We start from the raw sequence: 18814 nt of genomic DNA, 5'->3' as shown, positions 1-18814 counted from the left end.
ACTTTCATATTTTTAAGGACACCTCAAACGACACACCCCACTTTTTATTAATTGAATCCACATCTTGTGAAACTTGCATTCAAACCCGTGGAAAAAACATGCCGGGTTAATTGAGAAAATCTGGGATTATTTGGGCTTTAACGGGGAGTCCCACCTTTCCGTACCCTCCTGCTGCAGGGCTTAGCCCTCTCAGCTGACACGGCTTTGCTCGACACTGGGAAAACGTTTCTGAAAATATTTCGAATGCTACCGCGCAACGACACAATGACAAGAACACGTTTTGCGGAGGTCGAAATGGTTTGAAACATTTTGACCTGGAGCATTTTGAGACATGGTCAACTGTATATATTGAATACACTGGAGCTCAAACGTGGATAAATCTTCTACTTTTTCTGATGGATGCATGGAGTTTGTCCGGGGTCTCTGACGGTGAATTGGACAAAAGATGTCGGATCTCAGCCATGTAGTTGTTGAATCAGACGCCTCAGACCTTTACAAGGTAAGAAGGTCAATTGAGATGGGGATGATTGATACTGTGTTGACTAATGTGTGGTATTTTTGTAAAATTTTGTAATATATGATGTGGCCTCGAACCTTTCTGTGTGGAGTTTGCATGTTCTTCCCGTGCTTGTCTGGTTTTACTTCGGGCACTCTGGTTTCCTTCCACATTCCAAAAACATGCATGTCAGGTTAATTGGCTAGTCCAAATTGTCCCTAGGTGTGATTGAGCGAGTGACTTGTCTTTCTCTTTGTGCCCTGCGACTGGCTGGCAACCAGTTGAGGGTGTCCTCTGCCCCCTGCCCGAAGATGGCTGGAATGGGCTCCAGCACCCCCGCGACCCTACTGAGGATAAGCGGTGCAGATAATGGATGGATGGATTATGAGGCCTTTTTTAAAGGCGTCATATGTAAGTTGTTTTGGTCAAGATTTGCTGTGGAACTAACTCCTGTTTGGTTTTGGTCGACTTACATCAAATTAACATGTTAATGTCATAAATCATGCTTAGAAATTGGTCCTCAAAGTATTGTTGGTACATTTGATTCAAACATTAACAATCAACTGTCATAGACAGGTAGCCTTGTGTTCATTCCGTGATTTTCTGTCAATTGTCAAGAATGTTTTCTGCAATCCCGCCTTTGAACTGGAGGCAGAGCGAGAAGAGCGTGTGGAGGGATTTCGAATGGCCTCATCCACCCCTGAGCCAATCAAACCACCAACTACAGGTACATTTGAAAATACTGTAAATTCAAACATGACGTAAACCTCAAAATGTGTTCTTTACGCTCACACAAGTCTGTGGAATTTGAATAAAGCAAAATGAATTCATTTTTACCCATCTCACAAATATGTTGAAATAAGATTTGTGCACCGGAACACATGGCAGTTGGGCATGTTTTTGTAAATCGTGACTCTAAAAACGCACCTCGACCTACAAATCTTCCCTCACTCTGTTCAAACTCTAACTCCTGCTAATGCTATTTACGGTCAACAATGTGCATTCATCCTTCGATGATCCTGTGATGACGTAGGCTGGAAAGAGGTCTATAAGACAACAACTTTTGAAGAACGTGACGGCTATTATGCTCAGGTTGTTGATGGTCCAACAAGAAAATAGTGTTAGTAGATGCTCACCTTACCTTCGCATATCTACGTTGGTTGAAAATTTGCGATTAATTATACATTGCACGCAGGTTTGGGTAGGGTTACTTTAACTGGATTACTTTCAATTACTTTTGGATTACTCCAATACCAAATATGCTAATAAAAGACAAAAGAAACTAAATATTAATAAAATTATGACTCACAACACGTGGTAAACTTTCTCTCCTGGCTTTGATCTCTTTGATCTCCGGCAAAACATAAAATGCGACAGAAACAAAATGAAAATAAATCCAAACAGCTTGCCAACATCATTTTTGCCGTTCCATGTGTTCCGTTACTCCCCAAGCCTGCCCAATATTTTGTAATTTTATTCATATTTAGTTTCTTTTGTCTTTTATTAGCATATTTGGTATTGGAGTAATCCAAAAGTAATTGAAAGTAATCAAGTTAAAGTAACCCTACCCAACCCTGATTGCACGCATACATTACAACAGAAGAGAAAGCTGTTGTTCAAAATATGTCTGCTAAAATTGCGGATTTCGTTTGTTTCTTCCCCTCAGTCTTAGCTTTATTTAAATGAGAAGGAAAATAAATTTACAAACGCGAACATCCAAAACGGAATGGATGAATGATTGTCATATCAAACCAATTTTTAGCCCAATTAGTAATTCTTGTTCAAATACAGGGATACGACTCAAAAGTGCCGAGTGTTTGAAAAAGAAAACAGTTTGAACATAAGAAGAAATAGTCACTTACAAGCTACAGAGTCCCTCAAATTTCTGGAATTTCTCCCTAATCATCTAATCATTTTACGGATCTGATGCATATACATACATTTTTATATGCTTTTTATTAAACAGCGAATTATCACAAACAAAAATTGGCAGGAACTAGCCAAACAACGATTCAAAATCAACAATATCCAAGAAAACAATAAATGCGGCAGATCTAGGTAGGAAAGGATAAATAAATGGATCTCGCTTAGCTTATCCACACTATTGTTTATAGTTGGCCTCGCAAATGACATGATCTCTTCACGCAATGTGGATTAAAATGAAGCCACAAATTAATTTTGCGGAGGCTTTAAACATGTTTTTTAATTAATTAATATAGTTTTTAACAGAATTATGTTTTAAGGGTAAATCCTGAGATTGTAGTTGAAAGAAGAAAAGACACTCTGAGTCTGAAACATTTTTGATAGCCCCTTCCATCGGAGGCTCAAGGAAGAACATGCTTCTTCTTTTTCAGGAGGCTCATTTATTACAAAACACAAGAAGAAAACTACACATCTGATTGGTTTATATGAACACAGTAAATGAATCTGATTGGTTCAGACAAGAATCACATATTTAAATTCAGTGTATAATGTTGGTCCCTAGATGGCGTGTGAGTATAATAAATGAGCAATAGCGATAGTGAAACTTTGTAAACACAAAGTGTCTCTGTGTGCCTCTAGAGCAGACTTGGAATGTGGGAGTGTCAAGGCCATCTTGATATCAGCTAGCAGGCCTTGTACTGGCTTTCAAGATGTAGCTTTTTAATCAGAGGCACATCCCTTGGTGCCGGAGAACTTATTCTTCTCACCTTGAAGGTGTTTGCGAAATCGTAAAACCACACACTTATTGAGCACTATAGAAATATAATCTTACATTTATAAGAGTGTAAAAGTATATATTGGTTATAAGAGTATACAATATAGTATAAAAGGCACATTTAGACCATAAATTCTCTCACATTATGACATATCAATAAATGACTTAGAGGGCTACAAAATGGTATGTGTAAACCAAAATACAAACCAGGTGGCGATGGCGCATTTTTTGCATGATTATTGTATTAAATTTCATATTAAAACCAACATGACAACTGCCATCGATGATATGTGTGAGTGTATTACCTTCGAAACAAACAAGAACAAAATCTAGTACAGTTTTAACTGCCTATGCAGGTCACCTGAAACTATGATAGAATTCTCAACTGTGATTGTAAGAGACCATATGTCGATGGCCCCAGAAAAACATTCCTCTGTCGTGATTCATTTAAATAAAATAGAATAGAAACGAATATACCTTTATTGTCATTGTTACAAAATGGGTTAACATATTGTGACAACGAAATTGAGCATGACACTCCAGGTTCACACATTCACAGTGAGGTAAAAAAACCCAAGAAGATAAAGGAACAGAGAAGATAAGGTTATAAAACAAGGAGGATAAGGATCAAAGAAAAGATGAGAGATAAAAGAAGACTAAAAGTAAAAAGATTTACTGGAGAGACATGTGAAGCCGCTGCACTCGCGCGCGCCGCCATCTTGAAAAAAAAACATTTTTTAAAAAATGATGAGATGATAAGTGATATATTTACATATAATATTTTTTCTAATAATTTGGTCACATGATCTGATTAATGTGTTAGGAATGTCAATGGGACGGGACCAAATAAGCTCTGGCTTCCTCCTGTCAGCCCTTATTTACCTCCTGCTTTCTCCACTGTTTAAAAAAGTTTTTGATTTTATATCTATTGCGACTTTGTATTTAATAAGAGGGAAAAAAAAAGATTTCAATCAATCGTTTTTGCGCCTATTAATATGTCAAGACTGGAAGACCCGCCCCTACCATTGCATATTGAATACAAATTAAATAATTAGGTAAAATAAAGGAACAAAAACAATTAAGTAATAGTAATACTATTGCTCTTTTGATGAGCATTGTAATTTCTTATATGATGTGGGTTTTGTTATGTTTTTTGTTTTTTCTATGTCTGACCATTCAGGTAGAGGATGGGGTTTCTTCCTGGTGTGTAGTCTTCCTTCACGGAGTGCAAGTGGTGGCTGGGGGAAGGTGGTGGTTCCTGCCGCGGCTCTGCTCCTTGTTACGGCTCTCAGCCTCACATTGGCCCTGATACTCACACGTGAGCATAAGCGCCTTTGTTTATTGATAAAGCTCCTGATCACAAGTCCTGCTCACGTTTTTTTCAGGCCACTATTGGTAATTTGACACGATGACCATTCTGATACGTCACAATCTTTTAAAGCAGAGGTGTCAAACTCATTTCAGCTTTGGGGCCACATGGTAGAAAAAATACATCATGGGAGCCAGACCAGTAGAAAAGTGTGAATTAAGAGATGTAGGATTTGATTATAATACGATTAGGGCTGTTTATCGTTTGTAATTTTAGATATGTAATTTTACAGTTAGCTGAAACGGGGTTTCCCAAAGGTCTTAAAACTTGAAAAAGTCTTATAACCGCAAATCAAGGCATTGAAAAAGTCTTATGTTCCTGGTGAAATTCTTAAATTTAACTCTCATTTGTCCTATCTGTGTGATACAGCTACTGACTGTATAATAAGTTCCCTAAAAATACGGAATGTCATGTCGTAAAATTATTTTTCTTTTTTTTTTCTCTACTTTATCAATCTCTGACTGATAAATGCAATGTGTCGGTCCAAAAATTCAGATTTACGCGTTTTCGAAAATGCTGCATTACGTCGGAGCTTTACATACAGTCAGTCTCTAACCCGCTGTTGTCATCAGAATAACTTTGGGATGGGGAAGTGTAGGTTTAACCCAGGGGTGTTTAAACTTTTGAGAAAGCAGGCCAGATTTGGTCAACTGAAAATGTGTGAGGGCCAACTATTCGGCCTTGCATTCTTTGAACAGACATTAAAAAAATTGAACCTCGAGGCAGTGCTTGGCAATTAGCGCTGAGATCTTCTAGCTCACATTAGTAGCATTTTCATTTAAATTGTGGGGTCTCATGTAAAAGCACTGCTGTGCCGTTAAAACAGCTTCCAGAAGCTTCACCTTTTCACAGAGTTCTTTTCCATTTAGCATTTTGTAGTCAGCATGTTTTGTCTGGCAGTGCCTCTTGATATAATATTCTTTGAAAACAGCCACAGTTTCTTGGCTAGTTAGGAAGACGCAGTTGATTCAGATTTCGGTGAAAGTGGCGGCCCTCACAGTTAACTTTCCTTTTTTTATTTACAGTCGCCGTGTCAGAAATGGGGTCGGCTAAAATTCTCACAGAAAGCCAAAGGGCAAGGTGGTTAAAACGCTACTGCTACCATCTGGTGAAATGGTGATTTTGTTTTTGGTACTAATATATTTCATATTACATATTGTTAATTTTATGATCGAGGCCATGGGCCTATAAAAACTTCATATAAAATAATCATGCATTTTCTCAAGGTGGTATGGCCATAAACAGTTAGTTTGGATCACTTCTAGTCTTTGTAGTTTGTATTCCTACTTGTGCTTTTTTTGACTCATTTTGGGTTGCACTACTCAATACAGCGACATTTAGTGGTCAAATATTACACAGTGTCCCTATAATGAATTTAGAAACACGAAAATGTTTTTTTTTGTAAATGTGTAATATATAAAATAATTGATGCAGACAGTGATAATATTGTTTTCTTAATGCAGAGATAAAAGGTCAAGATGCAGAAGAGCCGTTGTTATCCACCAATCCTTCAGACCTGCTGAGAGAAGAAGATGGAGAACTGGTCTTACTTCCTTCAAACAAAAGCCAGGAGAACATTCAGCCACTACCTCACCCTTCTAGTGTCCCCACTCCAGGAACACGTGAGAATCTCAAACACGTACGTTGCATCTTTATCTAAAGATGTTGGTCATTGGGCAGCTTTTGTCTACTTGCAGATTGTGGTGGAGTTCTGACTGATTCTGAAGGTTTTTTCAGTTCCCCAAACCACCCAGGCTCCTATCCTCCTAACACTTTGTGCGTTTGGGTCATCCAAGCCAGAGCTCCCCACTTCATTCAGATCCACGTTTCCTCCTTGAGTGTAGAGGGTCCGTCCCCCTGTTTGTTTGACTGGCTCGAGGTCCAGGAACATGGAGAGCACAGCTCGATGGTCACCAGGTCAGTGAAACCACGCATTCGGTAAACACTGTTAAAAACACTTGGGCCTGAATTACTCCAAATTTGCTTTTTACCATTCAACATTTCACTAGATGATGGCAGTAGCCCTCTGGCCACCTTTCCTCTTGGCTTTTTGACAGGATTTTAGCCCACCCCATTTCCGACATGGAGACTGTAAATTAAAAAAGGAAAGTTGACTGTGAGGGCTGCCTCTTCCAAGTCAAGTCGAAGTTTGAGTATTTTTTCTCCAAAATCTGAAACAACTGCCTCCACCTAATTTGCGAAGACCTGTTTCCAAATAACATAACATCAAGGGGCACTACAAGACGAATCATGCTGACTACAAAAAGTTAACTTGAAAATAACTCTGTGAAAAGGTGAAGCAACTGGAAGCTGTTTTAATGGCACAGCAGCACTTTGTCACGAGACCCCACAAGTCAAATAAAAATGCTACAAGATCGCGAGGCTGGTCGCCAAGAACTGAAAAACCTTCCGGAGGGTGAATTTAATAAAGACTGTTCTTCAATAATAGTTATTATAGGCCCTAACACATTTTCAGATTACCAAATCTGGCCCGCTTTCTTAAGTTTGGAAAGCCCTGGCTTACGCATTTATGTCTAGTGAGGATGTTAAGTCACCATTCTAAACCCATCAAAACCTTTAAAATATACTCTGACTAACTAAAAATGATCAAGTGGTATAAATTGATTGCATTGTTTATTTAATTGCTTTATATCCAAATGTTGCCAAAGTTATTAAAGGTTCTATATTTGATTTTTGCCTTTGTAACCTAAAGATGATTACTTTAGTATGTCATTACATAATTTCTAAAGAATTATTCTAAGAACGATGTAGTCGTACATTGAGTTGAACCGAGCCATTTCAGTCTGACGTAAAATGAATATCTGCCATGCTATATAATCACAGGGAGTTTTGGAGGTTGACTCCACTAAAAATACATATTACGGTTCACAGTTCACAGATTCCTTAACCACCAGGGTTGTCTAGTCGCCACTTGGTCTATAATATTCTAATGAGAATTTGAATGTCCTGTAAATAAAATTCGCCTCTGGCCAAAAAAGACGTGTTAAATTTATAATTTAGTAGACACTCAAAATGAGGATGGAAGACATTATTGAGTTTTTGAATTGCAAAGACAACATGGGAGAGAACCCGAACCTCGGCTGAGGAATTCCAACCTGTTCTAAAAGCCTTCCATTGAGCCCTCTTTTTAGGTTACAAAAGCAGATCCACCCCAAAGGGTGTGGATATCAAAGAACAGAAAGATGACTGAGTGTGACAACAAGATAAACATTGCATAGTAGTAAAAACAACAAACATCAGTGAGGTATTAGAGTCAAAATAACCAACCGCCATCCTATGCAATATCCTTCGCAGGTGTCCAATAACAGAATAAACTTAGCACAACGTTTTTTTGTGTATCTCCCTCAGGTTCTGCGGTGCCGTGGCCCCACCAACTGTCAACACAAACAGCAGCACAGTATGGGTAACCTTCCACTCCGATGGCAGCATTGCAGGCAACGGCTTCACTGCTCAGTACAAGACATTCCTACCTGGACACAGTCAGTGCTTTGTGAACACGGACGTCGAACCGAAGGGAAACTTAACAAAATGTGCGTTCGTGTACTTGTTTCTCAGAAAGTTGTGCAAAGGATGAGTTCATGTGCGACGATGGCCGCTGCCTGCTGCCTGTGTCTTTGTGCGATGGCCAATTCAACTGCCACGATCGAAAAGATGAGGCCAACTGCAGCCACAAACACAGCGGTGAGGGATGGATAGATAGATAGATAGATAGATAGATACTTTATTCATCCCCGTAGGGAAATTCACACTTCCAGCAGTCTCCCTTGTTGTTTATTTAAGGATTAACAGGATGCCCTCAGGGTGCTTTGTTGTAGTTTAGCCACAGCGCAATGGATGACGTCACACGCTAGTCCAAAAGTTCAACGTCCCTGCAGCAGATGGAAATCTTTGTGCCCAGGGATACACCACCTCGTGTTAGCGAGTCCACCTCCTCTCCGCTTCCTGCAGGCTTTCGTGTCTCTGTCTAACAGCGCTGAAGCCGGTTAGCTCCGGATAGCTCCGGTTCGGGTAGCTCCGGGTGGCTCAACGTTAGCGTCCGGGATGCTAGACGTGAGCCACGTTTCCGTAAAACACAGCAAACTGCACTCCCTGTGCGCTTTGATGTTTTTCACCAGCACAGCCAGTTTGTCGGTCTTATTTGGTAGAGAGATCACATTTACCATGATTATGGACGGTACCGGAGACTTAGAACGCCGCTAGTCACTTAGCTAGCTCCGGCTCTCCATCCATGATAGGGCCCCCTCATCACGCCGACACAAGAATTCTTCAGGGTAGGAGTTGATTCCTCGAATAAACGCATTTTTGTGCGTTAAAACCTATGTCCATAGGATAGAAAGTAATCCAAAGTTTAGTTGTCTAATGGGACGAAAAACACAGAAGATAGAAGCAGACAATAAAAACAATAAATCACGAAAAGTGCAAGATAACAGGGAGCTGCTGGAAAGGCTGCTGGAAAAGCTGCCGGAAAGGCGGCCGCTTGCGGCTACGCCGCTTTGATCGAAGTGAAATAAACAAGTTATTTATATCAGAATATGTTTGTGAGCTATCTATATTATGTTGCTATTTGGGACTAGAAGAGAAAAAAGACTGAATATCTTGATCATTTTTAGGCGTGTGCAAGTAATTTCGATCTTTAACGATCTGATGTAGCTTCAAATGTCATGATCATTGAACAATAATTTTAGGAGGAGCTACATAGTACACGTTATACCTTTAGAGTGGTAAATTTGCAAGACAAACTAACCAATTCGGGACCTTATGAAAATGGGAAACCTATCATTTATTTAACATACATTTGTAATCCTTTTCTGACAAAATATACCCCCCCTCCTTCAGGGAAAGGGAAATACAACATACATTGAATGTCCTATCACTACTAAAACATTGTTACACTACATATTGTTTTTCCTGTTCGTGAAATTAAATTCAAACAACAAACCTGGTGTTGTCCTCAAGACCACTTCTTCAGACCTGCCTTTTCATGATCATCTGCCTTATATATATTAGAGTCAAGAACACATTCACATGTTTTACTTTTTCTGGGAGTTAAATACAGGGGAGGGAATTTCCTTGCTCAACCCAACTGATGTGTTGCAACATATCGTTGGGAGTCATTAGGTGTCCCTCAATTCCAATCTCTAATGCAGAGCGTCAAGCAGGGAGTAGGTCTTAGGTATGACCCGGCCGAGGCTTGAACCAGCAACCTCCCAGTCTCTGGGGGGGCGCCCTAACCCCAAGGCCACCAAGCTGCCTCATATATCGTTCACTTCAAGGTCTACTGTGTTTTTATTTGCTATGTTTTACTTGCTTGTTTTATTCTTGTTCTATTGTTGTTTAGTACTCGATGTACAGCGACCTTGGGTATCCTGAACGGCGCTTTGAAGTAGAATGTATTATTATTATTGTGCTGTACTCAAGCCCCAACGGGATTTTCCAATGCTTTGATCCGTAGAATGCGGTGGGCAGAAAACTGGGCCATACGGTTTCTTGGCAAGTCCAAATCACCCCGGGCCATACCCCCATCAGCAGGTACAGTCAGAACAATTCTATTTTAAAAAGCACTTTTCACATTCGAAACCATCGGTTTTTGAGTTTGATCCTCGAGAGCCCTCGTGATTGCATGTGTCCCATGTTTGCTTTCTCGAACATATTTAAATCAATGAGCTTATCTAGGACTAGCTATATTCTACAATCCTAAAAAATATTCTGATTAGTTGATACATATTTGTTGACATGGGACATGCAAAAAAGGCTATGGACTCTTGGGGAGTGTCTTGAGTCTGTTTTCCACAATACCAGTTTCACACCATAACACGCCAAACTGCTAGATTGGCGATGGCGCCAGACAGCCAGCTTTTCTTTCCTTGCACAAAAAAGGAGCTCAATAGGAAGTTGGCGGATTATTTCGTTTGGGTTCTACAAAATGAGCCATGTGTGATATGATCTTGTTGCCAATTTGTACGTTCACCTGCTTACATCGAAGGAGATTCGATATATGTACTCAATTCCCTGTGATTACAATTGAGAGGGAAAAGTATTGAAGCAAACATTACTTAAACCTGTCAATCTATAGTAAAGTCGAGTCACATTTACTTGTTTAGCTCTTAGTCACAAAGGTCAGAGGTCTGCACAGACCATGAGGGCACAAAATAAAAAATCAGCCTTAGGAGCATTAAGAAACCTTGAGAAGGGATCAGATCACCATCAACATGAATAATCATGAATGATATAAACCATTAGCACGTCCGCGGCCCAGTTCTGGGGTCATGGGATCAAGCTACCAGTCTTCCTGTGCAGTTTGCATGTTCTCCCCGTGCTTGCGTGGGTTTCCCCCGGGCACTCTGGTTCCTCCCACATTCCAAGAACATGCATGTCAGGTTTTTCGGGCGGTCCAAATTGTCCATAGGTGTGTATGAGCGAGTGAGTTCTGTATGTGCCCTGCGACTGGTTGGCAACCGGTTCAGGGTGTCCCTGCCCACTGCCTGAAAATAGCTGGGACGGGCTCCGGGACTCCCTGCGACCCTACTGAGTGTAAGCGGTGCAGATACTGGATGGATGGACATAAACCATGTAAAAAGTCCAGTTGGCAGCAACGTCAACCTTGCCGTTTTAAAATCTCCACCGATGCAGCAAGTTTAAAAAAAAAAAAATAATTAATTAAGTCAAAAACTCTTCCATATTTTTTTCAGGAAAATCAAAAACCAATCACAGAAAAAAATATTAATCCATTAAATTTTAATCACTAATAAAATTATCTTCGGGCAGCACGGCGGCGCAGTGGTTAGCACTTGTGCGGCACAGTTCATGTCATGGGAACCTGTTGTGGGTTCAAATCCAGCTCCAGACTTCCTGTGCGGATTTTGTATGTTCTCCCCGTGCTTGCGTGGGTTTCCTCCGAGCACTCCGGTTTCCTCCCACGTTCCAAAAACATGCATTTCAGGTGAATTGGCCTGTCCAAATTGTCCCTAGGTGTGAATGAGCGAATGAGTTGTCTGTCCCTGTGTGCCCTGCGATTGGCTGGCAACCAGTTCAGGGTGTCCCCTGCCCACTGCCCGGAGATGGCTGGGATGGGCTCCAGCCCCCCCGCGACCCTAATGAGGATAAGCGGTACGGCTGATGAGATTAGATGAGATGAAAATTATCTTCACATTCCAAACTACTGAATGAATATTAGCAGTAAATTCAAATAAGCATAATCATTCACATGAAAATCAAAGGCATGTGATCCGTTAGTCCCAAATATTTGTTCAGGATTAACGAATGTAGAATGTCCACTTCTCGTCTTCTCGTCCTAAAACAGTGAACCGATACTATTTTATCAGATTTTATAAGACTTTTCGTTAACTATTTTAGTACAGCAATTTATTAAAAAGATGATATCCAGGTCGTAGAATGGACCCCTGCTTACTGGTCCCAGGGTTCCCGCAGACGGCAGACCTTAAAAAGTCTTGAAAGGTATTGAAATTTAATATCTTGAAAATAAAGCTTTAATTGGCATCAACATTTCTCAAATCCAATTTTCAAAAGTCTTAAAGGCGTGAACAAAATAATAAGATTCCTATTAAAAAGATACAATAACATTTATCAGTTGTCTTTTTTAATAATTCACAGATTTTCTTTTGTGGCAACATGGCATGACCACAATAATGAAACTATCAAAACGGTGATGTGGTTTCAGTCAGGCCTCTTAGAGCTGATTCGTGTCTTAGGTCTCAATGTTACCTATTTTGCACTACTGCATATTGCACTAATACGATCCCAAAACTGTAAGTAAACACCCAATGTAAATATCTTCTACCTCTGCATGCCCACACTTTCTTGTGTAAATATTGTGTAAATTATCTTTGTATCTTTTTAAATTTTTTCTATCCTTAAGTTAAATGTGTAACTGGAGTGCCACGTCCAATTTCGTTGTCACAATATGTTCAACCCATTTTGTAACAATGATAATAAAGGTATATTCCCACAATGCACATGAAAAGTTTAGAGAGAGACCAACGAAAAGTTTAAATTTAATCAGAAGTGGCTGTCCAGCGAACGTTTTTCGCCATAGCTTAAAGCACTGCCAGCTAATGTGTACAAGGCATCATGTATTGTGTGCAAGAAATATTTGTATTTTTTGTTTTGTGTGTTTAAACCTGTTTTCAGAAGGCATTAAAAAGTCTTAAAAGGCTTGAATTTAACTTGCCTTAAGCTATAGGAACCCTGGAACCAGTATTGTGGAAAAGAGGCTTTGGAGACCCTCAATCTTGGAAAAACAACCACTACAAGGCTATTTTTAACCTATCTGTGTTCTTTTGTTAGTTTTGTGTATGGCAAATAAGTGTTGAAGAAGGTCACGTGATCACGCTAAGCTTCCAGAACTTCAGCTTGGAGACTCAGGATGTGTGTGAGTTCGACTATGTGGAGGTGCATGACGGCAGCAGTGCCGGAGCTGGACGAGTCCTTGGAAGGTAAGACTGATTTGGTGGCATCAAGCTGTCGCCTGAACATTGTGGAGGTGTTTTAGTATCCAAATGATCCTAGGAGCTATGTTGTCTGGGGCATCAAATCCCTGCTAGGGTCAGCTATGGACCATGAACAGTTTTGGGACTTACACGTTACAATTGAACGGGTTCATGGAACAAATTACATTTCTTGGTCACAGGAACTTGATCAAATTTTGTAACTCAACTGTCACTACGAAGTGGTGCATGACTCCGCTGCTTAGGATTACAGTGTTCAGATTCAGATATACTTTATTGTCATTCTTGTACACGTGTATACAGAACGAAATGTCGATACATCTGATCCGCACAGTTTTCTTGAATGTACAGATATAAATAAATGTTGTACTGAGTTAGAGTATTGAAGTACTGATAATATGCTAAATAATTTATAGCTATGTATAGTATTATACAGTAGTGCAAAGAGTGCAAGAGGAGCAGCTAACCAGATGTGCAAAAATCAATGGCAGTACAGTAAAGACCGTTCTAATTCTAAATTGAAAATTGAAGTTATCTGAAGGGTGGAATGGCATCAATAATAATACACTTTCGGTGCGAGTTCCACTCACCTGAGTGTTGTGACCTGCTATGATGATCCCTGCAAAAGTGTTTTCTTCGTCAGATTTTGTGGCAGCACCGTCCCCCTGGACCTGACCTCGTCCGGCCAGTACATGACGGTCCTGTTCGTGGCTGATGAGGGAGTTAACGACAGTGGGTTTAATGCCACGTATCGTTCTACGTCAATACTAAATAGTGAGTTCCTCCTTCCGATGTGCATGTACACAAAACAGGTTTCAACACTTTTAAATTATTTTTTTCAACAAAGGGTAAAAACTCTCTTTAAGACGTGAAGTCTTGCTCACAATGGAGCGAAGACTGCGACCTGACTGCAGGTAATCAAATTACCTGCGAGCAGGGTGACTGGGATCGTTTTTAGTGTCCGTTTTCAAGTTCGATCGATGTAGATACTTTGCAGGGACGGGAGGCCAGCACCTAATATTTCCTCTGCCGTCCTCACTACTGATTCCATCTTTGACAATTCTTTCTGATTGACGCGACCAAACCAAACTGTGATTGACCTAGTTAAAACTGATTCAATGACAGCCCGATAAAAATTGACTAGAATGGATTGACGGACTCCGAATGAATTGAGTTGACGAAGGAAGTAGAGCCTTTGTCTGGCTGACTTTAGAATATCAGTTGCATTCACAGTCCATGTGAGGTCAGCTGACAAGTAAGTACCCAGAAACTTGAATGAATGGACCAGTTCCACCTCACTACCATTAATTGACAGTGGCACATGCGGAGGAGGCTTAGTACGGAAATCTATTATCATCTCCTTAGTTTTACCTACATTCAATAACAGATTACTCTCATGACACCAGGTGGAAAGTGAATCAATTTCTGCTCGGTATTCAGTTTCGTCTCCATTTGAAAAAAAGCCAGTACTAAAATCTATGAATAAAACCCTAGTTTATTTTATCCACCAAAGAACCAACACAAACAGCTCTATCATAATTTTTCTTAGTTATTTCCCCACTTTCTTTAAATTCAGTGTTGCTTATTATACGTAGCTGTGTGTTTTAATATATTTTTTCCCTCTACCAAAATTGTGATACAACGTACACAATTTGAAATAATCCAAAAACTTATAAACCACAGGGAAAACATGTAAGTTAATGGGTTAGACTCCAATGTATTTTTGTTTCTTTTGCTTCTTTGAGGGACATGCCGACCTCAGCAATTCGCCTGCAGTACCGGCGAGTGTCTCCATCCGCAGTGGTTGTGTGACGGCTGGAACGACTGCCCGGACGGAGGAGACGAACGCGATTGTGGAAACTCGACGTATCCTCCTTTTAGTGAGTAAATAGGATGAGGGGTGTCAAACATATGGTCTTGCTCAGGCCCACCAAGGGGTTTAATCCAACCCACGAGAGAAAAATGAGCTGCATCGCCTAGAACAATGACATGCAGTTTAAGATATGTCTACTGGATGTCGCCAAAGCCATGCTCCACTCGCAAAGCAGACCACCCACGGGACATGTATTTTCTTACTAGAATTTATCAACCAGAGAACATATGAGGAAACACCCATCCCGAAGTTAGTCGACGCGCAGTTTAAGACAATACCATCGCACTTACGTGTGATGCGTGGATAAATGGTAAATGTCAAGGTTAAAACTTGAGATTGTATTAAGGTAAAGAAAGGAACACACTCTGAGTCGGAGAGTAGTTTTTTGATAGCACTTCCATCTGAGGCGCGTCCCACCTGAGCTTTCCACTAGGTCTGCTTCCAAGATCGGCTCAGGGAGGAATCACACACACCCAATGGCTACAGGCTCATTTATTGAAAACACCGGCGTAATACAACATACCCGATTGGCTTAAACGAAATCACATGGATACATGAAACGAATCAGAACAAAAATCACGTTTAAATGAAGCGAATAATGCTGGTTGCTAGATGGCATGCAAGCATGATAAATAAGACTTTGTAACACAAAAGTACAATGCGTTAACTGTAAAACCGAGGAAGGCAAGTTTGTGACCAGGTTTCCCGGCACTTAAGTGAAGGACATCTTGATTGATAGTTAGCGGGCCCCAAGAGGATACAATTGTTGCAAGAATACAAACAGCACCTGGATATAATCTTTGGCTTCGTTAAGGTACTTTAGAGAATAAATTAATACAAAGGCACATTCAAACTATAACTATAATTTCCCTTACAGTAAATGGTCTGCATTCATATAGCGCTTTTCAAGTCACCAAAGAACTCCAAAGGGCTTTACAACGTGCTTCGACAGTAATACCACAAAAATACTACAGATACGATACAGAAATTGATGCCATGGTAAAATTAAGATATTAATACTACTGTTGAAATACTACAAGATAAAAGTACAGCAATACTCTAAAAATACTACAAAAATACCAATGTCAGCTTTTTATCTTCGGTGATTAGAAAGGATCAGTAATCACACACATTAAGGATCCTTTCTATGAAAATTCTTAAATTAACTGTGAAGCTCCAAAATTCAGACAAATTATTTTCATAAAAATATAAAACAAAAGGCAGAAACAGACTTTTTACATCATTAATTCAGTCACATAAATGAGTTGTACCTAAACTAGAAAAAAATACACATTTATATACAACTTTTTCTTCATGTATTTGCTTATTATTCAAATTATTATTGTCTGTTTAAAAAAAAATCTTTTTTTACCACTAGGAGGAGGTGCTAAATTATATACAATGTCTCTTTAAAACAAACAAGTCAAACCCATGGCCCGCGGGCTAAATGTGGACACATTATTTTATGTGCCCTGCGAGACATTGCTTAGAGAAGCACAAGAGAAAAATCTGCTGCGTCACATCAGTGACTTGCAGTTTTAAATATTTCCAGTGGATGTCGCCAAAGCCAGGAGCCACTTGCAAAACACCCTTTGTAGCTGTATTTGCTGGCTACCCTTAATCAACTGGAAGACAATGAGGAATCTCATCTCAGTGATACTTTACTTAAATGAAATTCAGACGCGCTGTTTAAAGAGACAGTTTGTAATAATTAGTTCCTGCTAGTGGTACAAAAAACAACTTTCATTCCGTTGAAAACCATTGAATTGAATAACAGAAGTACATGAACTATCATCCCAATGATAATTATCATAAATATTCATAGGTCGAGTATTGTATTTCTTTCACGTAGCAGAATCCATACCTAATAATCGCAGCCTTGTTTGTCTGAGGCATCTACTGCTACGCCATGCTCATTTGGCACTGATTTTCGTTCGCATGAGACAATACACTGCCATCTAGTGGCCAAATATTACACAATGCACCTGTAAGACGATACAAGAAAATACATTTGAATCGTAATTTAATTGACTCCTCTCCAACCCTAAAGCTAAGGCATGTTTTATGCATTTAATTTACCAATCCGGCCCCCGTGGTTTTTCCTACCGTGTGGCCCCTGAGCTGAAATGAGTTTGACACCCCTGATCTAAGACCTCCATCAGAGGAATTAATGGAGTCTTCTCATTACCAACAGCTTCCCCATGCGAATCAATAGAGGTAGAGATGTGTCTCGGTCTCAGTTACAACGTGACTTCCTTCCCTAATATTTGGCTGTCCATCGCTGATCAGAGAGAAGCTACCACACTTTTGCGTCAATACAGAGTATGGAACACAACGCTGTCGGTTTTTTTGTGGGGATCACAAAGGAAAAACCTTTCCATTGTGGGTCTTGTTGAAGGTTCTGATGGAGTTGGCCTGCTTCGAACCCTTGCGGAGACTGGTTTGCGGGATGTTCTTGCCTCAATGCAGCCCCCAGGGAGGAGTTTTGCAGCCGTGCCGCTCCGTCTGTTCCTCGGCCGAGCAGCAGTGCGGCCAAGCCTTGGACCTTCTCTCTTTCAGTTGGCCCTTCAACTGCCACCTCCTGCCGGACACGCAGGACCCCATGGAGTGCTCACTCCCCTGACCGATACAGTTTTACCTAGTCTAATATTTATTCGAAGTACCCAGCTAGGTAAAAAAAAATCAGATTCCTTCCCAGTGGTGTAAAACCTCAAAAAACAAAAGGAGACATTACCTGAGTACCAGGGTTGGGTAGGGTTACTTTAACTGGATTACTTTCAATTACTTTTGGATTACTCCAATACCAAATATGCTAATAAAAGATAAAAGAAACTAAATATGAATAAAATTACTAAATTTTGTGCAGGCTTGGGGAGTAACGGAATACATGGAACGGCAAAAATGATGTTGGCAAGCTGTTTGGATTTATGTTCATTTTGTTGCCTTTTATGTTAGTTTTGCTGGAGGTCAAAGAGATCAAAGCCAGGAGAGAAAGCTTACCACGTGTTGTGAGTCATAATTTTATTCCTATTTAGTTTCTTTTGTCTTTTGTTAGCAAATTTGGTATTGGAGTAATCCAAAAGTAATTGAAAGTAATCAAGTTAAAGTAACCCTGCCCAACCCTGCGGAGTACTTTTCAACTCGTGTGCCATGAGACCTCGTCTAGTGTATGCGGTTAAAAGGGATGCCGAGTCATATTTAACCACTAGAGGTCACTGTATTGTGTATTTCAACCGTAAATGAGTGCTAGAGGCACAAGGAAGAATACGAACTACTGTATGGAGACAGAAAGGGACCAAACCGCACCATTTTTTACCTCAAGTTTTTTGCCCGGCAAGATGGCGGACATTCAAGTCAGCTCCCTCTAGGTAAGGCTCATTTTCTGTAAAAAATAAATAAATACAAAATTCTAAACCAAGGAATATATTTTTAAAATGTAAATAGTCTGCATTTTTTATAGCGCTTTTCAAGTCAATGAAGACCTCCCAAAGCGCTTTACAATGAGCTTCACACTTACCCATTCACACACACTGACACACCGAGGCAAGGCAACTTCATGCTTATTGGGGGCATTAGGAATTCAGTGTCTTGCTCAATGACACTTCGACATATGAGACAGAGGAGCCAGGAATTAAACCTGCGACCTCTTGCTCCCAAGACGTGCGCTTTACCTCCTGAGAACATTTATATGATTGTTCATGTATTTTTGCTTAATATTCAAATCAAGTTTTTTTTTATGAAAGATGAAAAATCGAATTATTTTAATTCAGATTCAAATGTATGTATGAGCTAAAAAATACACAATTCCCCTCCAAGTATTTTTTATTCTTCCAGTAATCGTTCGAGTAACTGTAACAATCATCCTGATCAGTCGGTGGCAGCAGATAACCAT

General features: G+C 40.0%; 1 protein-coding gene across 2 annotated transcripts; it reads left to right on the top strand.

Moving 5' to 3' along the window:
* The first annotated feature begins 257 nt into the window (after positions 1–257).
* On the top strand, positions 258–17673 carry mfrp (membrane frizzled-related protein). Of its 2 annotated transcripts, none has more exons than XM_088345716.1 (13): positions 258–499; positions 1148–1223; positions 4375–4512; positions 6027–6185; positions 6261–6480; positions 7933–8063; positions 8140–8265; positions 10037–10113; positions 12889–13037; positions 13693–13823; positions 14795–14929; positions 17117–17244; positions 17321–17673. In XM_088345716.1, exons 1-13 carry the CDS (start codon positions 446–448, stop codon positions 17543–17545), a joined length of 1749 nt encoding a protein of 582 aa, XP_088201842.1. In that variant the 5' UTR covers positions 258–445; the 3' UTR covers positions 17546–17673. The 2 variants fall into 2 exon arrangements, with proteins under 2 accessions (XP_088201842.1, XP_088201841.1); XM_088345715.1 differs by having other exon boundaries at positions 1115–1223.
* The last annotated feature ends 1141 nt before the right edge of the window (positions 17674–18814 follow it).

The sequence above is a fragment of the Urocampus carinirostris genome, chromosome 10 (assembly GCF_059441175.1).
Source record: "Urocampus carinirostris isolate Australia breed hairy pipefish chromosome 10, RoL_Ucar_1.0, whole genome shotgun sequence".
Lineage (NCBI taxonomy): Eukaryota > Metazoa > Chordata > Actinopteri > Syngnathiformes > Syngnathidae > Urocampus > Urocampus carinirostris.
This window is presented reverse-complemented; position numbering and strand designations above follow the sequence as displayed.

Bases quoted from the DNA above. Each gene is read 5' to 3' on its own strand.
- mfrp (XM_088345715.1), top strand. From the start codon at position 446: ATGTCGGATCTCAGCCATGTAGTTGTTGAATCAGACGCCTCAGACCTT. The intron at 14,930-17,116 runs GTGAGTAAATAG...CATTACCAACAG, and splicing joins CTCGACGTATCCTCCTTTTA to CTTCCCCATGCGAATCAATA. The intron at 17,245-17,320 runs GTATGGAACACA...GTCTTGTTGAAG, and splicing joins CACTTTTGCGTCAATACAGA to GTTCTGATGGAGTTGGCCTG.